Source organism: Rhodnius prolixus, unplaced genomic scaffold, assembly GCF_049639745.1.
Source record: "Rhodnius prolixus isolate KJV_2025 unplaced genomic scaffold, Rpr scaffold_9, whole genome shotgun sequence".
Taxonomy (NCBI): domain Eukaryota; kingdom Metazoa; phylum Arthropoda; class Insecta; order Hemiptera; family Reduviidae; genus Rhodnius; species Rhodnius prolixus.
This window is the reverse complement of record NW_027411604.1, coordinates 29,031,438-29,044,416: the sequence shown is the minus strand read 5'-3', so window position 1 is coordinate 29,044,416 and position 12,979 is coordinate 29,031,438. Positions and strand designations below refer to the sequence as shown.

Below are 12,979 nucleotides of genomic sequence, written 5' to 3'. Positions count from 1 at the left end.
TCTTATTGTTTAATTTAAAACTCTTAATTAAGTGGCACTGGACGAAAAAGCGGGCCTAAAAAAAGGAAAAACTTAAATTATATTGTATTGTACTTCTTTATATTTAATTTCTTAATGGGAGGACGGTCAACAATTTTTCATCGAGAAGACATAAATTCCGATAACGAGTTTTCCTTCGCTGAAAAATGTTAAATTAAAATGAATGAACTTCTTTCTTATAAAATCCATTCAAACCTTTCATTTTCTTATGACAACCTATTATATTCTTAGTGATTTCAGATACTCACTTTCATTTGACCAGATAACAATGCGGGTACTTCAGGATTTGGAGAAAAATAGTGTAAGTTTGGTGATATATATCCAGTTTTGAATGCAAACAATACTTTAATGATTGATATAAAAGTAGATGCTACTTCTGAATGGCCAACGTTACTTTTAACAGAACCTATAGCTAATGGGGTGGTTCTATTTTTGCACATCACTTCTGAAATGGCGTTTAATTCTAAAGCATCCATTTTCTGAAAATTAAAAAATCCAGTAACTTAAACTTTAAACAAATAAAAGCGCAATGTTTTTATTTTAAAAAAATAAAATATAAAATTAAATACTCGGTGTATGCAGAGCCGTATAACAGGGTTTAAAAGGCTTATCAAAATCTTTGACTGAGATCTGAGTTCTTTTATCAAAATACAACGGTTTGATAAATAGATAACCTTAGACTCCTTACAAAATGTTCACCTTAATTCCGGTGCCATCCGCTTCTATGTAGCAAACTTCTGATGGATCAATATGTGCTTCTTTATAGATGCGCAATAATAGATCTTTGTATTGCTCTGGACTAAAATCAGAAAATGAAGTACTTCGGGCACCATAGTTACTTGTAAGAACGTTTACAATAGTTCCATAAGAACGCTTCGCATCCTCTGCTCTTTGCAAGAAGAACACGACACATCCTTCTGATCGGGTGTAACCATCAGCTGTAACATATTTAAGCGTTCATCTCACAAATTGTTATTTTACTTGCCATTTACATATATTTCGTCAAATCAATGTTAATCGCTCATGAAATCGATTAGCTTAGGTAATTATATAATTTCAACGACTTTTCCTGTCCAGCCATAATTAATTAGCAAAAGCTCAGTCAAGAAATGAAAAGCTTTTTAGCAAAAAATTGTGGTACGGTTAGTGGTGATTTTATTATCAAATTTTAGGTTCACTTTTTTCTAATATCATTAATCAGGAGATAATTAAAAAAAAAAATTGTTCTAGTAGCTCTTAATCAATTAGGCAAATAAGGTTTTTAGATTAGTAAAACTTTCAACGTTAGGAAATGGCTAGGTGTTGGTTTATCGCACATTGGCATTTACTGCGGAACCCGCTCCTCTTTTTCTTCAGCTCTAATTATGCTATTTTCCATTGAAATTGCGGATTTTATTTTTATGTTTAATTGTCACAGTCTTTATGGCAACACTAGCTAGACGTAAATGTGGCTAAATAAATAAAAACGATTCGTAAATTCTGTAATGGTAACCAATACAACTTTTATCAGAATTTTCAAAAATCTGATAAAGAAATGTAACTAATAATTATCAAATTTTAATCAGGATAAAAAGTTTTTAGTTTATACAATAAAAACACTGTTTTATGATAATTTCTAATCTGAATTTTCTTTGAAATCCGATTTTGACAATCTTGTTATCTATCTCAAAACATTCTTAGATTTTTCGATATGAATGGTGCTTAGGAAAAGTATTCCCAAAACAGAACTGACATCTTATGTCTTTCTAATCTAATCTGAAAAACTTATGTTACACTCAGGCAGTCTGGGTCCCGAAGAATGAAGCATCTCACTTACTTAACATCACTTTAGTAAAGTATCATTTAAATAAGCCAGAAAAGAAGCACAATTTCAATTCCCAGATAAACTCCAGATTACAGATGCCAAATTTTAGGAATCGTTTACAATCATATCATAACGCACACATTTCTTAAAATGAAGAACGAAGTTATTTTTTTATAACAATGCCCTGTGACTAGGCCGTATTGTTTCTTAATTAACTAGTTATACTGCTAAAGAAACAGAATTGCCTGGGCCTTTCAGAAAAATCTTTCTATTGTCTCAATCTCGCCATTTTTCCCCCCACCCCAAAATGGTATAAATAAAATTGACAACTTCTATGTTTTTTGGTGATATCCAAACTTTAAGGAAAGTTTTAGAGAAAATTGCAAAAAAAAAAAATCAGCAAAATCTTAATTATTATTTTTACCATCTTCGCTAAAGGACTTAGTTTTGCCATCCTTATTTAATCTGCCCATTGATTGAAAGTGAAAAGAAATTTCCGGTCCAAAGATTATGTTACCAGCTCCAGCCAGAGCTGCAGTTGCCTGGCCAGAAGATACTAGTTGATAAGCCTCCTGCAGGGCTTGCATTCCCCCAGTCCAAGAAGAGTTGAATACCAAACTAGGCCCTTAAAATTTTAAGTTTAGTCTGCATTGTATTTTTGTAAATAAAGTTCTTACAGGTTAAAAACATGAATAACTAAAATAATGATTACCTTTAAAATTTAGAAAATAAGATATTCTATTTGCCTGCATATTTCTACTTTGCCCAACCATAGATGAAAGTCTAGAATTACAGTTATGCAAAACTTCATATTCAGTTTCGCTAATACTAGAAGACATTATGACTGCAGTGTTAGTACCAGTTAAAGACGATGGATTCACACCTATAAATAAAATGGAATTTTTTGACAGAAAATTGAGAAGCGTTTATGGAATAGAATGAAGAGAATTGACATGAATAGCTTTCTTTACCACAGTCTAAACGTTCTCAACTGAAGATTCCTTAGACTGAAATTAATCGAATATACTTGTACCATTGCTGTGATTAAAACGCTATAATCCTACCTACATAATAAATATTTGTTATAATGCGTCCAGTTTTATTATTCTCCCTCTAATACTGTCTAATTTTAATGCCTCAAATATAATTAGCGACTTCTTTTGACGATTTGGCGACGGAAAAGGTCAAGTGGCCTAATTTATTTTGTTGAAGATGATGATATATGCGAGCATAATCTAGCTGTAATAAATAGATAAGAATACTAGTGCCTGCAGATAGTTTGTGATAGTAATTGGAAATAAAACATCTTGAAATTAGTACAAAAATCAGATACCGGATATTTTGATAGCATCTATATCTTAGTACAATTAGGTACATTATGATCATAATGTATTAATAATATATTGATAATATATAATATTGATCATAATTTATTTTTGATCTTCCTTTTGAATTAATGGATCAGTCACCAAAAATGATGAACAATACTCTACAACAATTTTTTAACAGACAGCTGAGAATACTAGGGCTCGGAGCTAGATGGGAGGTATTAAGCAGTGATTTAGCAATTCTTAACAGTTATCAACAAATCAGATACTTTAGATTTTGATTGATACCGTTAAAGGTATTGATTTGATGTAAAATCACTTTAATGTCAATGTCATTATAGCAACAAATTTTCATGTGCCTTTTCCTGATAGACCATCAATGAGTTCATGTGTATACTGTTGTTTTTTGCATTATCCTGAAGCAAACAACACAAAACTACACACCTGCTTTCCCTCTTTTCAACTGGCTTCCTTGAGTTCAAACATTGGTTGGTAAATATTATACTCGTATAATGGAATAGTTAATTTTGTAAATGATTCCGAACAGTCTAGACAAACTGGAGAACCCTAACTAGGCAAATTTGTAGTTTAGCGTAGCTGGTATATGGCCCCTCACTGAGTTGTTTGCTTTTAATGGCAGCAGAAGACGAATTTTGTTTTTTTAACACAAAATTTGTAAAATATTAATTTACATTTTAAATTTTCAAATTATTAATTAAAAAGAATTTGAACAAAATACCTGCATCGCAGATTGCTTCAAACGAGTATTTTAAGCTTTGTGTTGTTAAAGGATCCGTAATTTGATAAAGTGAATTCGGAATTCCAAAATGTTTATTATCAAAAGTTAAATTGTTTTTAAATTTTCCTAAATAATTTGGAACATCTAATAAACCTGAAAATGAATTTGAATAATTAATTTACATCCTATCTAAGGTAATAATCTTGTATTAATTGATGTATTATTTGCTAAATTATCGACAATGTGTTATAAGAGTTAAAAGATAAGTGCATTAAGAAAAAAAAAAGATATACTAATTAAAATTGTATGCAATTATGTTGCTTCTTACCGTTACAAATATATAGTTGTTAGAAGCTGACATTAGAAGCAAGAAAAATACAATTTAAAAACCGATAAAATTTATTGAGAATGTAATAAAAGTGACATTATTTAAAAATTGCCTGTATTTATAGCTAAGCGATTAACTTCAGCTACGAGAGTGAATTAATATCATCGGTGAAAAATTTATTTTCTACATAATATAATGGAATAGTTAGTTTTGGACTTGATTCCGAACAGCCCAATCAAATTGAAGAATCCAAATTTTAAAGCGCCTATATATATGTATATATAATGTTGTAAAAGCTGTTGTATGTACATTTTGCAGAGGAAGCCTGTGGACTCTAGAATGCAGAATTATATTATTCTATATACTCGTAGTTTCTACATAATCACGAAATCATGAGTGTTATCTCTCACGTTCTCTGTCTACACAAGATTGGCGCTCCAAAAAAAAGTTATTGAAGCCACAACTTTTAGAAGCGTCGCTCAGTTAAAACTACATTTTGTACCAGAAATTCATTGATCCTTCAATTTAAAAATCTGCAGTTTCCAATTTAGATGCACTATTTTATGATCACAGTAAGGCAGACAACTACAGATTTTGAAATGGCTGTTGTAGATTCTGACTAGTGCCCATTTTCCTTTACATCCTTTAGCCAGATAGAAACAGAAATGTTGATTTGAAGCGCCTTATGCCTACTGCGATAATCTACGACTGCAGATTTTTATTAAAATATTATTTTTATATTTTCATGTATTTCTTACCGGTTTCCCATTTTCCTGAAGTATCACCAATCAAATTTTTCTTACTCATTAAATTTCTCTCAAATTCTTCTACATTGTCACTGCCAGGGAAAATGCCAGCAATTCCAGAAATAACAACTTCATAATTTATCGGGCCCATGACCTCTGATTTCTTTTTTTTGGACTGACTCTTTTTATTTCACTGGTAATCCAATAGCTATCTAAAAATTCAAGAAGCTTGAATAAAATGTTAAATATTGCTTCGGAAAAAATAGACTATTTTTATATTATTAGGAATGTGTAATTGTTCCACTTGGAGTATGTGTAAACATTTTTGTATTTCTGTCCAACATAATCCAGTGCTACAATCAGAAATTTATTTTGTTGCAAATTTTAAACAGCGAAAAGTTTTTGTTTATTAACTCTTCTAAAAATTACCTTTACTCATTCCCTATCACCTTATCTCTTTACAAACAACCCAATCTCTGGCACCATAGTAAAACTTTGCCTGAGATTGGTCTTAGCGGATTTGACTTTGTAGCCAATACTTTACTCATCTTACTTCGAATAATTATTTATTAGAAAAAATTTACAAGAATAACAAAACAATAAACTTTTTCACACAAAGCTCAATTCACAAATAGTCTCAACATTAGTCAGAGAATAATAATTTACAAACTCTACAAACCTTTGTCCAGAAAGTAGGTCACAAAACTTGCCAAGAGAAAAAGATAAGTTTCTTAGGACACTAACGCATCACTAATAAGTATTAACGGCGGTAAAGCCAAAATTTAACCAATTTATTTCAATTGTATGCTAATATAAAAGGCTGTTTTTTTTTGTCATCCGGTTCTGCAACTAATATTGCAATGAAATTATGATAATTTATTTATTACTTCCGTTGCTATTAAAATTAAACAATTCCATTCCATTAAAAAAAAGAAATAACAATAACAATTTAATAAATAAGTGGTCACTAATGAGACCGAAGATATTACCGGGCAGTCTGCTCAAAATAAGGATTTAATGGTGTAAATGCAGCAGTATACTTTCTGGGTTGCTGAAAGCGCTTCACTCACTTCAGGACCACTTAAACAACAAAGCTATTCATTCTAATATATCTTCAGTCTTAATAATTATGGAAACTATAAATCAAATTTTGACACACAAACATTTTTTGAGTTGGAATTTGGAGCTAGATCGGATAATGTTTGTTTTTTAACAATTACAACTCCAGTTAATGTGAAACCAATTACTTTCTGACTGCCCAAAATTTAAGTATAACACACTCAAGTACATCAGTTTAATGTTGGTCTTCAACTCTTCCAATATAATCGCAATTTTTTATTCCAGTTCTACACAAAGAAAGCATCACATCACTTCTTTACCGTGAATTTAAAATCATTTTTTCTTAAATTTTTTGTTATATTTATTTGCAATTGTTAATAATAAGTACCATACTGACTCATGAAGGTTCAGTATTAGGTTATACGAAATTATACTTATCTTTTTTAAAAAGCTTTAATATATTGGAAATAGACATTTATTGTACTACTGATTTTAAAATGATTATATGCTTACTTGAAACAATTGTCTGATAGCTGAGTGGTCAACTCTGTTTAAGTAGCTCTTCTAAAATCTAATTTCTCCAATGATCTTATTGGACATTCTAATGCATGTAGTCTCCATTCCATCCTTCGGGCATCGCATCCTTGAACATATCGGCGAATTACCATTACTAATTCTACGCAAATGTGACCTTTAATTGCATGATTAAATCTACATCTATTTATCATTTTATTGATTTATTATTAACGTAATTTTACTAACTTTCAGCAAGCGGAATTTTTATGATGTACTTGTGACTTTTAACAGTTCAGCTATAGCTTTTTCATTAAGCTCATGGCTGTTTGAGTTGTTCTGTTTGCTTTATTTTCCTAAAACTAAGATTACAAGAATATATGAATTGTTACTGAGCTCATTTCATCTAGGAATCGCACAAGTTCTTAAAGATTATACACATCTTATACAAGCTAAGAATATTAAAAATTTTGGGTACAGTTTATTGGTTTAAGTAAAATCATTCGAAAGAAAAGAAAAAAGAAAAATCAATAATTTATTTAGTTCGGTCACATCTGGAGAATGCCGGCGTCACTCCATGGCAAGAATGGAAATTCTGATCAAACCAACACAATTCTTGTAAAGTTACACATCCTGGTAAAAGTTTAAAAATGATTATTTAGACTTGTCATGGAATTACATTACTTGAAACATATTAAAACTGTGTAATAAGAGACAAAATCCACTTTCTCTCTCAGCTGGTTCAGGTAGCATCTGTACAAGGGGGCTTATTAGTTTGGAACCATTGTGCAAATTGTGTCAGGAAGAGGTGGAGACGGCCTCTCACCTGCAGTTCGATTGCGTTACATTCGAGTGGCCGCGCTTTGGAACTTTGACACCAAAGGAGATAGTAGCGCAACAAGAACTAGTCGGGAAAGTCCTCAACCTCTTTAGTAGGGGAGGTTTCGTCTTCGTCTATTAGATCTAAAGGGGGAAGGCACAATAAGCCTCTTGTGACTGCGTGACGTGGGTCCCATCCCGCTCTTTTAATCTTAAGCTTCTCTCTCAGCTACGTGAAGCTTATTCTGACCGTTTTGTATTTTTACTCTCCATTTTACCAGGGAAACTACCAAAAATTAACGCAAATTAGTGAAAAACCATTCAATTTGTAAATTCTGTAGCAAAGGTCAAATAATTTTCATTAGCAACCAAAATTAGGGGGTAAAGGACAAGCAATTTTCATTAATTGATAAATTAAAACGATATTTTTAAAAGTCGGGTATGGTTAACATGGCAGTATCTTTGCCGTAAAACTGAACGAGAATTCCTTATTTTTCAATTAAGTCTGCAAATGTAACGCAAAATTCAGATTACCCTATGTATACTGGCCTTTTGTTACAGGTTTAGAACCTATAAAACAAATGAAAAATATTATAAAATAAAATAATAATTCTGGCTTAATTATTTATTCACTGAAGTTGAAATCTTACGTCAAACTAGACAATCATTCCTTATTTTGCCATTCATTTTGCAATCGTAACTCACAATTCAGACTACCCTGTGTATACATTCCACTTCTGGCTTAATTATAATGTACAGTGAAGCAAAAATCCTAATATTTCCAGTCAAAGTAGACGAGAATTCCTAATTTTGCTATTGAAACTCAAAATTCAGACTACTATGTATATACAACTACGCTGTGTATACATTCGACTTCTGGCTTAATTATTTATTCACTGAAGTCGAAATCTCAATCTTTTCAGTGAAACTAGACGAGAATTCCTTACTTTTCCATTAATTTTTCAATCGTAACTCAAAATACACCCTTGGTGTATAATCTATCATTGGCTTAATTATTAATATACTAAAGCAGAACTCAAATAATTTTGTTCAAAAATGCACAAGTATTATTTATTTTTCCAATTATTTTTTAATTGTTAGGTTTAACTATGTCGTAATAGGGATAGGATTATATATTTATTATTATTTAAAGAATCAATTAAATAATAGCTGCATTTAGTCATAATGGGAACTTTATGTATTATATGCAAATGTAAAGATGTCAAACACCCTTGACCCAAAATAAAAAATAAATAGGACTGCATTAACATTTCGCAGAATATCTGTCACTTACCTAATAAATGCTTTTATTTTGCATAATTTTTTTTTTTATTTTATTTTAAATAGAAGACGGTTTATTCTATGCCAAAATATAAAGATTCTTTGGTAACTGAATTAACTGAAAACATAAAATGTAAAAGTATTCTGATTCGAACAAATACAATTCATAATTATATAATACATATGATGTATCAACTCAAATTTATAAATTCCGGTTTACAGGCACCTGAATACTAGCTTGGGGAAGCTGAAGTATGTAATAATGATTTTTGTAAGATTTATTTTCGCTCTGTATGGTCAAGAACAAGAACTGCATGAACAAGATTTCTTAACCACAGAATATCACAGGACCGGAAGCTATATTATACAGAAACCATTCGATAAGAAGATTTCGTCATCAACTAGAATTTTCATCACTCAAAGGGAATAGTAATTCTTGAACAATTTTTCGAAATCAGTTATAAATGGAAACACATTTACACTGGGACACAAGAAGTGTTTTTTTTTTTTTTTTTACAAACAGGTATGTCTTTCGCTAGTATAAGTAAGAAAATAGTAAATTATAGTAATTTTAAAACTGATAATTAGTTTATTTTTATTTTATTTTATTTATTTTTTATGCGCGGTCCCCGAGCGCTAGCTGAAACCCAATTAATTTCGGATAATAAAATGCTCAGGTGAACTGTGTTAGTGAATCCGATATTTTAACTTATAGATTTGGAGAATGCGGAAAGCGAATTCATTAAGAGCGAACCCAAGACCGTGCTAGATCATTAAAACCAATCCAAGTAACTAATTCGGTTCAATCTGGTGGAGAACTACCTTTGGTTAGAATAGATTTAATTTTTTGCTTCGGAGAACAGGTGCTGAAGTACTCGTAGTTAGCAGGAACATTTTGAAAAAGAAAAGAAAGAAAAATATTTTTCTATCAGCCAGGTAAACCTTGGCAAAGTCCATTTTATGTATTTTATTTTTATTTTAACGATTGTGAGCTTACATTTAACTATTATGTTACTAAAGCTCAATTCTGCTTAATAAAGAGAGTAATATCAAAGTTTAAAGCAATTCTTTGATCAGAAACTATTCATTCTAGTTAATACTTCAATTATAAAAGTTAATACAATATAATGAACTAAAATTTCCTGAACAAACAATATTATAATATTAATTGAGGAACTGAATAATAATTATAATTAAACATTATGCAATTTTTTAAACATTTTGCTTGAATTAAAAATAAATAAACTTAAAAGAAAGAAAAATGATATTAATTCATTACATTTTAATGTTTCACTTTCACAGCATTTGCGTCCACTCTATGGAGAAAGATAAGAAAATTTTCAAGGACTTGGTTATTGTTCATCATCAGAACCTATGCCCTACAAAACTTTATTGATCGCTCCTCAAAATTCCCAAGGATAAACTATAAACAACGGTCGAAAACCGAAGCATTGCTTATAGTAATGTTTAATGGTTGTTAGAGATTCTTAGATAAATAAAAATTATGTTTTCTCTTTGACCTTTTTGGAACACCCTGCAATAGAATTTTTATTGTTTAGGTCATCAAATGATACAAAATAAAAAGATACATAATTACCAGCATAAATGGTGTCTAAATGTAAAAACTAAGCTTCTTAAACGTTTTATCTATTCTAAAAGAGTGTTTTCAAGTTTCATTAAGTATGTATGACCTTTTCAATTTATACCTGAATCTGCCCAGAAAAGATAGTGCACTAAACAGCTAATACTATCTAACGGCGATAGTAGTAACTATAAGATATATGAAGAGTTTATAAGAATTTGCTAGATGGCGTTGCGTTTACCATTTTGCATTTGTTTTACGTGATTAATATTTTCAACAAACCACCTCTTCTTTCTGTTCTTTGTTATGTTTATCATTCAGTTTTAAATAAATTGAATTTTTTGAATTTAATTTAACAATGATGTTGAAGCGCCTAAAGGAAGAAGAACCTCAAACTTAAAGCTTTATCGATGGCCACAGAGGCGCTTCATAAAAGAGAGATGATCATGTAGACTTCTTTGACACTTCTCACTGTGCCATAAATTTAATCTAATGCCCAGCTATTAACGCCAAGCTGATGTTTTTAGAAGGTGTAATTCTGTGAGGCATTAATGGGTTAGTGGATTATTAACACTGCGAGTTACAGGGCAACGAAGAGACACACAATCTATTTTATGTTTAGCAGTAAGAGCATGTCAAGAATACCCCAAAATTGCTTCCACATTCTCATTAAAGAATTAAAAAAGAAAATATTTAAAAGAACGCAGCGGAGAAACTCATAAAAAGACTAGGTATGAAACTGATGAAGCAAATCATGAGCCGCACTTCTGGAGCCACACAATAGACTACCCGTTGAACTATTTGTCTTCAGAATAGGTTTGGGACAAAATTACAGAAACGCAATGGATTTTGCAAATCGATCAAATTTCAAACCATTATATCTCTTTTCATACAGATCAGATTATAATGATTTCATTACACAACTGTGAAAAGCCTGCCATAAATGGTATAAATAGCAGTGTTTTACTGAGACTTGTTACTGATATATATAAGGTTAAATTTTGGAGCTTTTGAAAATCGTTTAAATCTCAAACCTTCATACACCTTTAAATCTTTTTTCGCATTTATCACATTTCAATGAATTATTTACCAAAATATAGAGAAAAGTTAGCTGTATAAGTGGCATAAATAGTTATGTTCTAGTTACAATAGTTATTATGATTTGGAATACTAAAATTTTAAGGTTTTCGTATTCCTTCAAAATTTCAAACTCTTATATCTCTTTTCATATTCATCACATTTCAATGAATTCTTTACCAAAATGTAGAGAAAAGTTAGCTGTATAACTGGTAAAAGCTGCATATTTTCATCTATGATACTGAGGGAGATATTGAAGGTTTAATTTTGGAAGTTTTCGATCCAAGTTTTCGAATTGAATTCGTTCTAAATTCAAACGTTAATATGTCTCTTCGTACTTTTTTGATTTCAATGAATTCTTTACCAAAATCTGGAGAAAAGTTTGCTCTGTATCTTGCATAAATAGTAATGTTAGAAACGCAATAATAGTTATTGTGATATGAAAGGTTAAATTTGATATTTGATAGATTTAAATAGAGCGCATTTATTTATTAGTATTTTCGTAATATTTCATTAAAACTTTTTTCTTTTATTGTTGTTATTGACTACATTAAGCTATATACTAAATTCCTATTATGCATTTCTTTCAAATAAAAGAAAGGGGACTTTATGTTTATCTAAAATATTTGAAATTTAATTTTGTTTGAGTATGGTACGAAGGATAATTTTCAACTCTTTTCTCACATAACTAAAGAAAGTGTCAAATAAAACAGTTTTCGTCAAAAAGAGACCTCAAATAATATTAGTCAAAACTCAAATTAAATTAACTAGTGGTTGGCTATTATTAGCTTGTTATTAAGGGCTTAAATAAAGATGGAATGTGGAATGAATTTAATAGTTTTACTTTTTATTCCAAGGTTTTCTTTGATTTATTGTTCTTGCCCTTTATTAACTTTAATAATTTTAATAAGTATTATTTTAATAATACCTTTTTTTACTTCTAGTGACAGATGAGTCACAATTCAGAGGTTTTCTGTGCAATTTAACTATAAATCCTAAAGCTAGCTGGTTGCTACTATAAGGTATCAGGAATTCACCATACACACAGGTCCTGACTACTTCTGAAACTGATATTTCACTGAATTACTTTTTCTCCAATACTTGCTCTTTAACAAAATAATACTTTGTATATGTAGTGAACTTACCTTCCCAGAATTCACCTGACGAATCAGTATTTTCAGGAAAAAGTTTTTAAACTGCAATATCTTTTTCTGACACTTTCAGTTAAGAGGTTTTTATAAAGTTCGAAGATTATTTAATCCATGATAGTTTTACATTTAAAAAAGAACGTTTTAGTAAAATGTGGTTTTAAAGGAAAGGCTTGAATACCCTTCTACACAGAATTCGAGTATGGAATTATGTCATTTCTTCAAGCTCACAATTCTAGCAGTACAATTAATTCTCATAAATATTACACAATAAATTGAAATTGCTCTTAAGTCTAAAGAATGCGAATTTCTATTGAAAGTTAAAAACTAAAAAAATATCCTCGGTTGCCATACTCTCTTATGAGAAATAAATAAAATTTTGTTAGACAGGAACATTTCATAGATCAGTAAACAATTGTAATCAAGTACAACAATTACACAATTAAATGATATTTCTACGGATCTACTTTTCCATGCATGACTTGTGCAAGACGCGTGAATGAATGAAAGTACAAT

The 12,979-nt window shown here is 30.3% G+C and overlaps 1 protein-coding gene and 1 long non-coding RNA gene across 2 annotated transcripts in view; both read right to left on the bottom strand.

The window, feature by feature from the left end:
* Nucleotides 1-5,769, bottom strand: part of LOC141453925 (fatty acid synthase-like) — a 36,581-nt gene extending 30,812 nt beyond the window's left edge. Inside the window, exons 1-7 of the mRNA XM_074127549.1 lie at nt 5,664-5,769; nt 4,997-5,196; nt 3,911-4,063; nt 2,556-2,726; nt 2,268-2,468; nt 739-977; nt 288-518 (exon numbers count right to left, since the gene is read on the bottom strand). Of these exons, the coding sequence (XP_073983650.1) occupies nt 288-518; nt 739-977; nt 2,268-2,468; nt 2,556-2,726; nt 3,911-4,063; nt 4,997-5,135 (1,134 nt within the window). The 5' untranslated portion in view covers nt 5,136-5,196; nt 5,664-5,769. The remainder of the gene's footprint in view (nt 1-287; nt 519-738; nt 978-2,267; nt 2,469-2,555; nt 2,727-3,910; nt 4,064-4,996; nt 5,197-5,663) is intronic.
* A 66-nt stretch (nt 5,770-5,835) lies between these two features.
* LOC141454045 (uncharacterized) lies at nt 5,836-12,376 on the bottom strand. Its single transcript, XR_012458379.1, has 4 exons — nt 12,244-12,376; nt 6,806-6,918; nt 6,557-6,686; nt 5,836-6,330 (listed from the first exon to the last, which is right to left on the bottom strand). It is a non-coding gene; the product is annotated as an uncharacterized lncRNA (long non-coding RNA).
* Nucleotides 12,377-12,979: the final 603 nt, after the last annotated feature.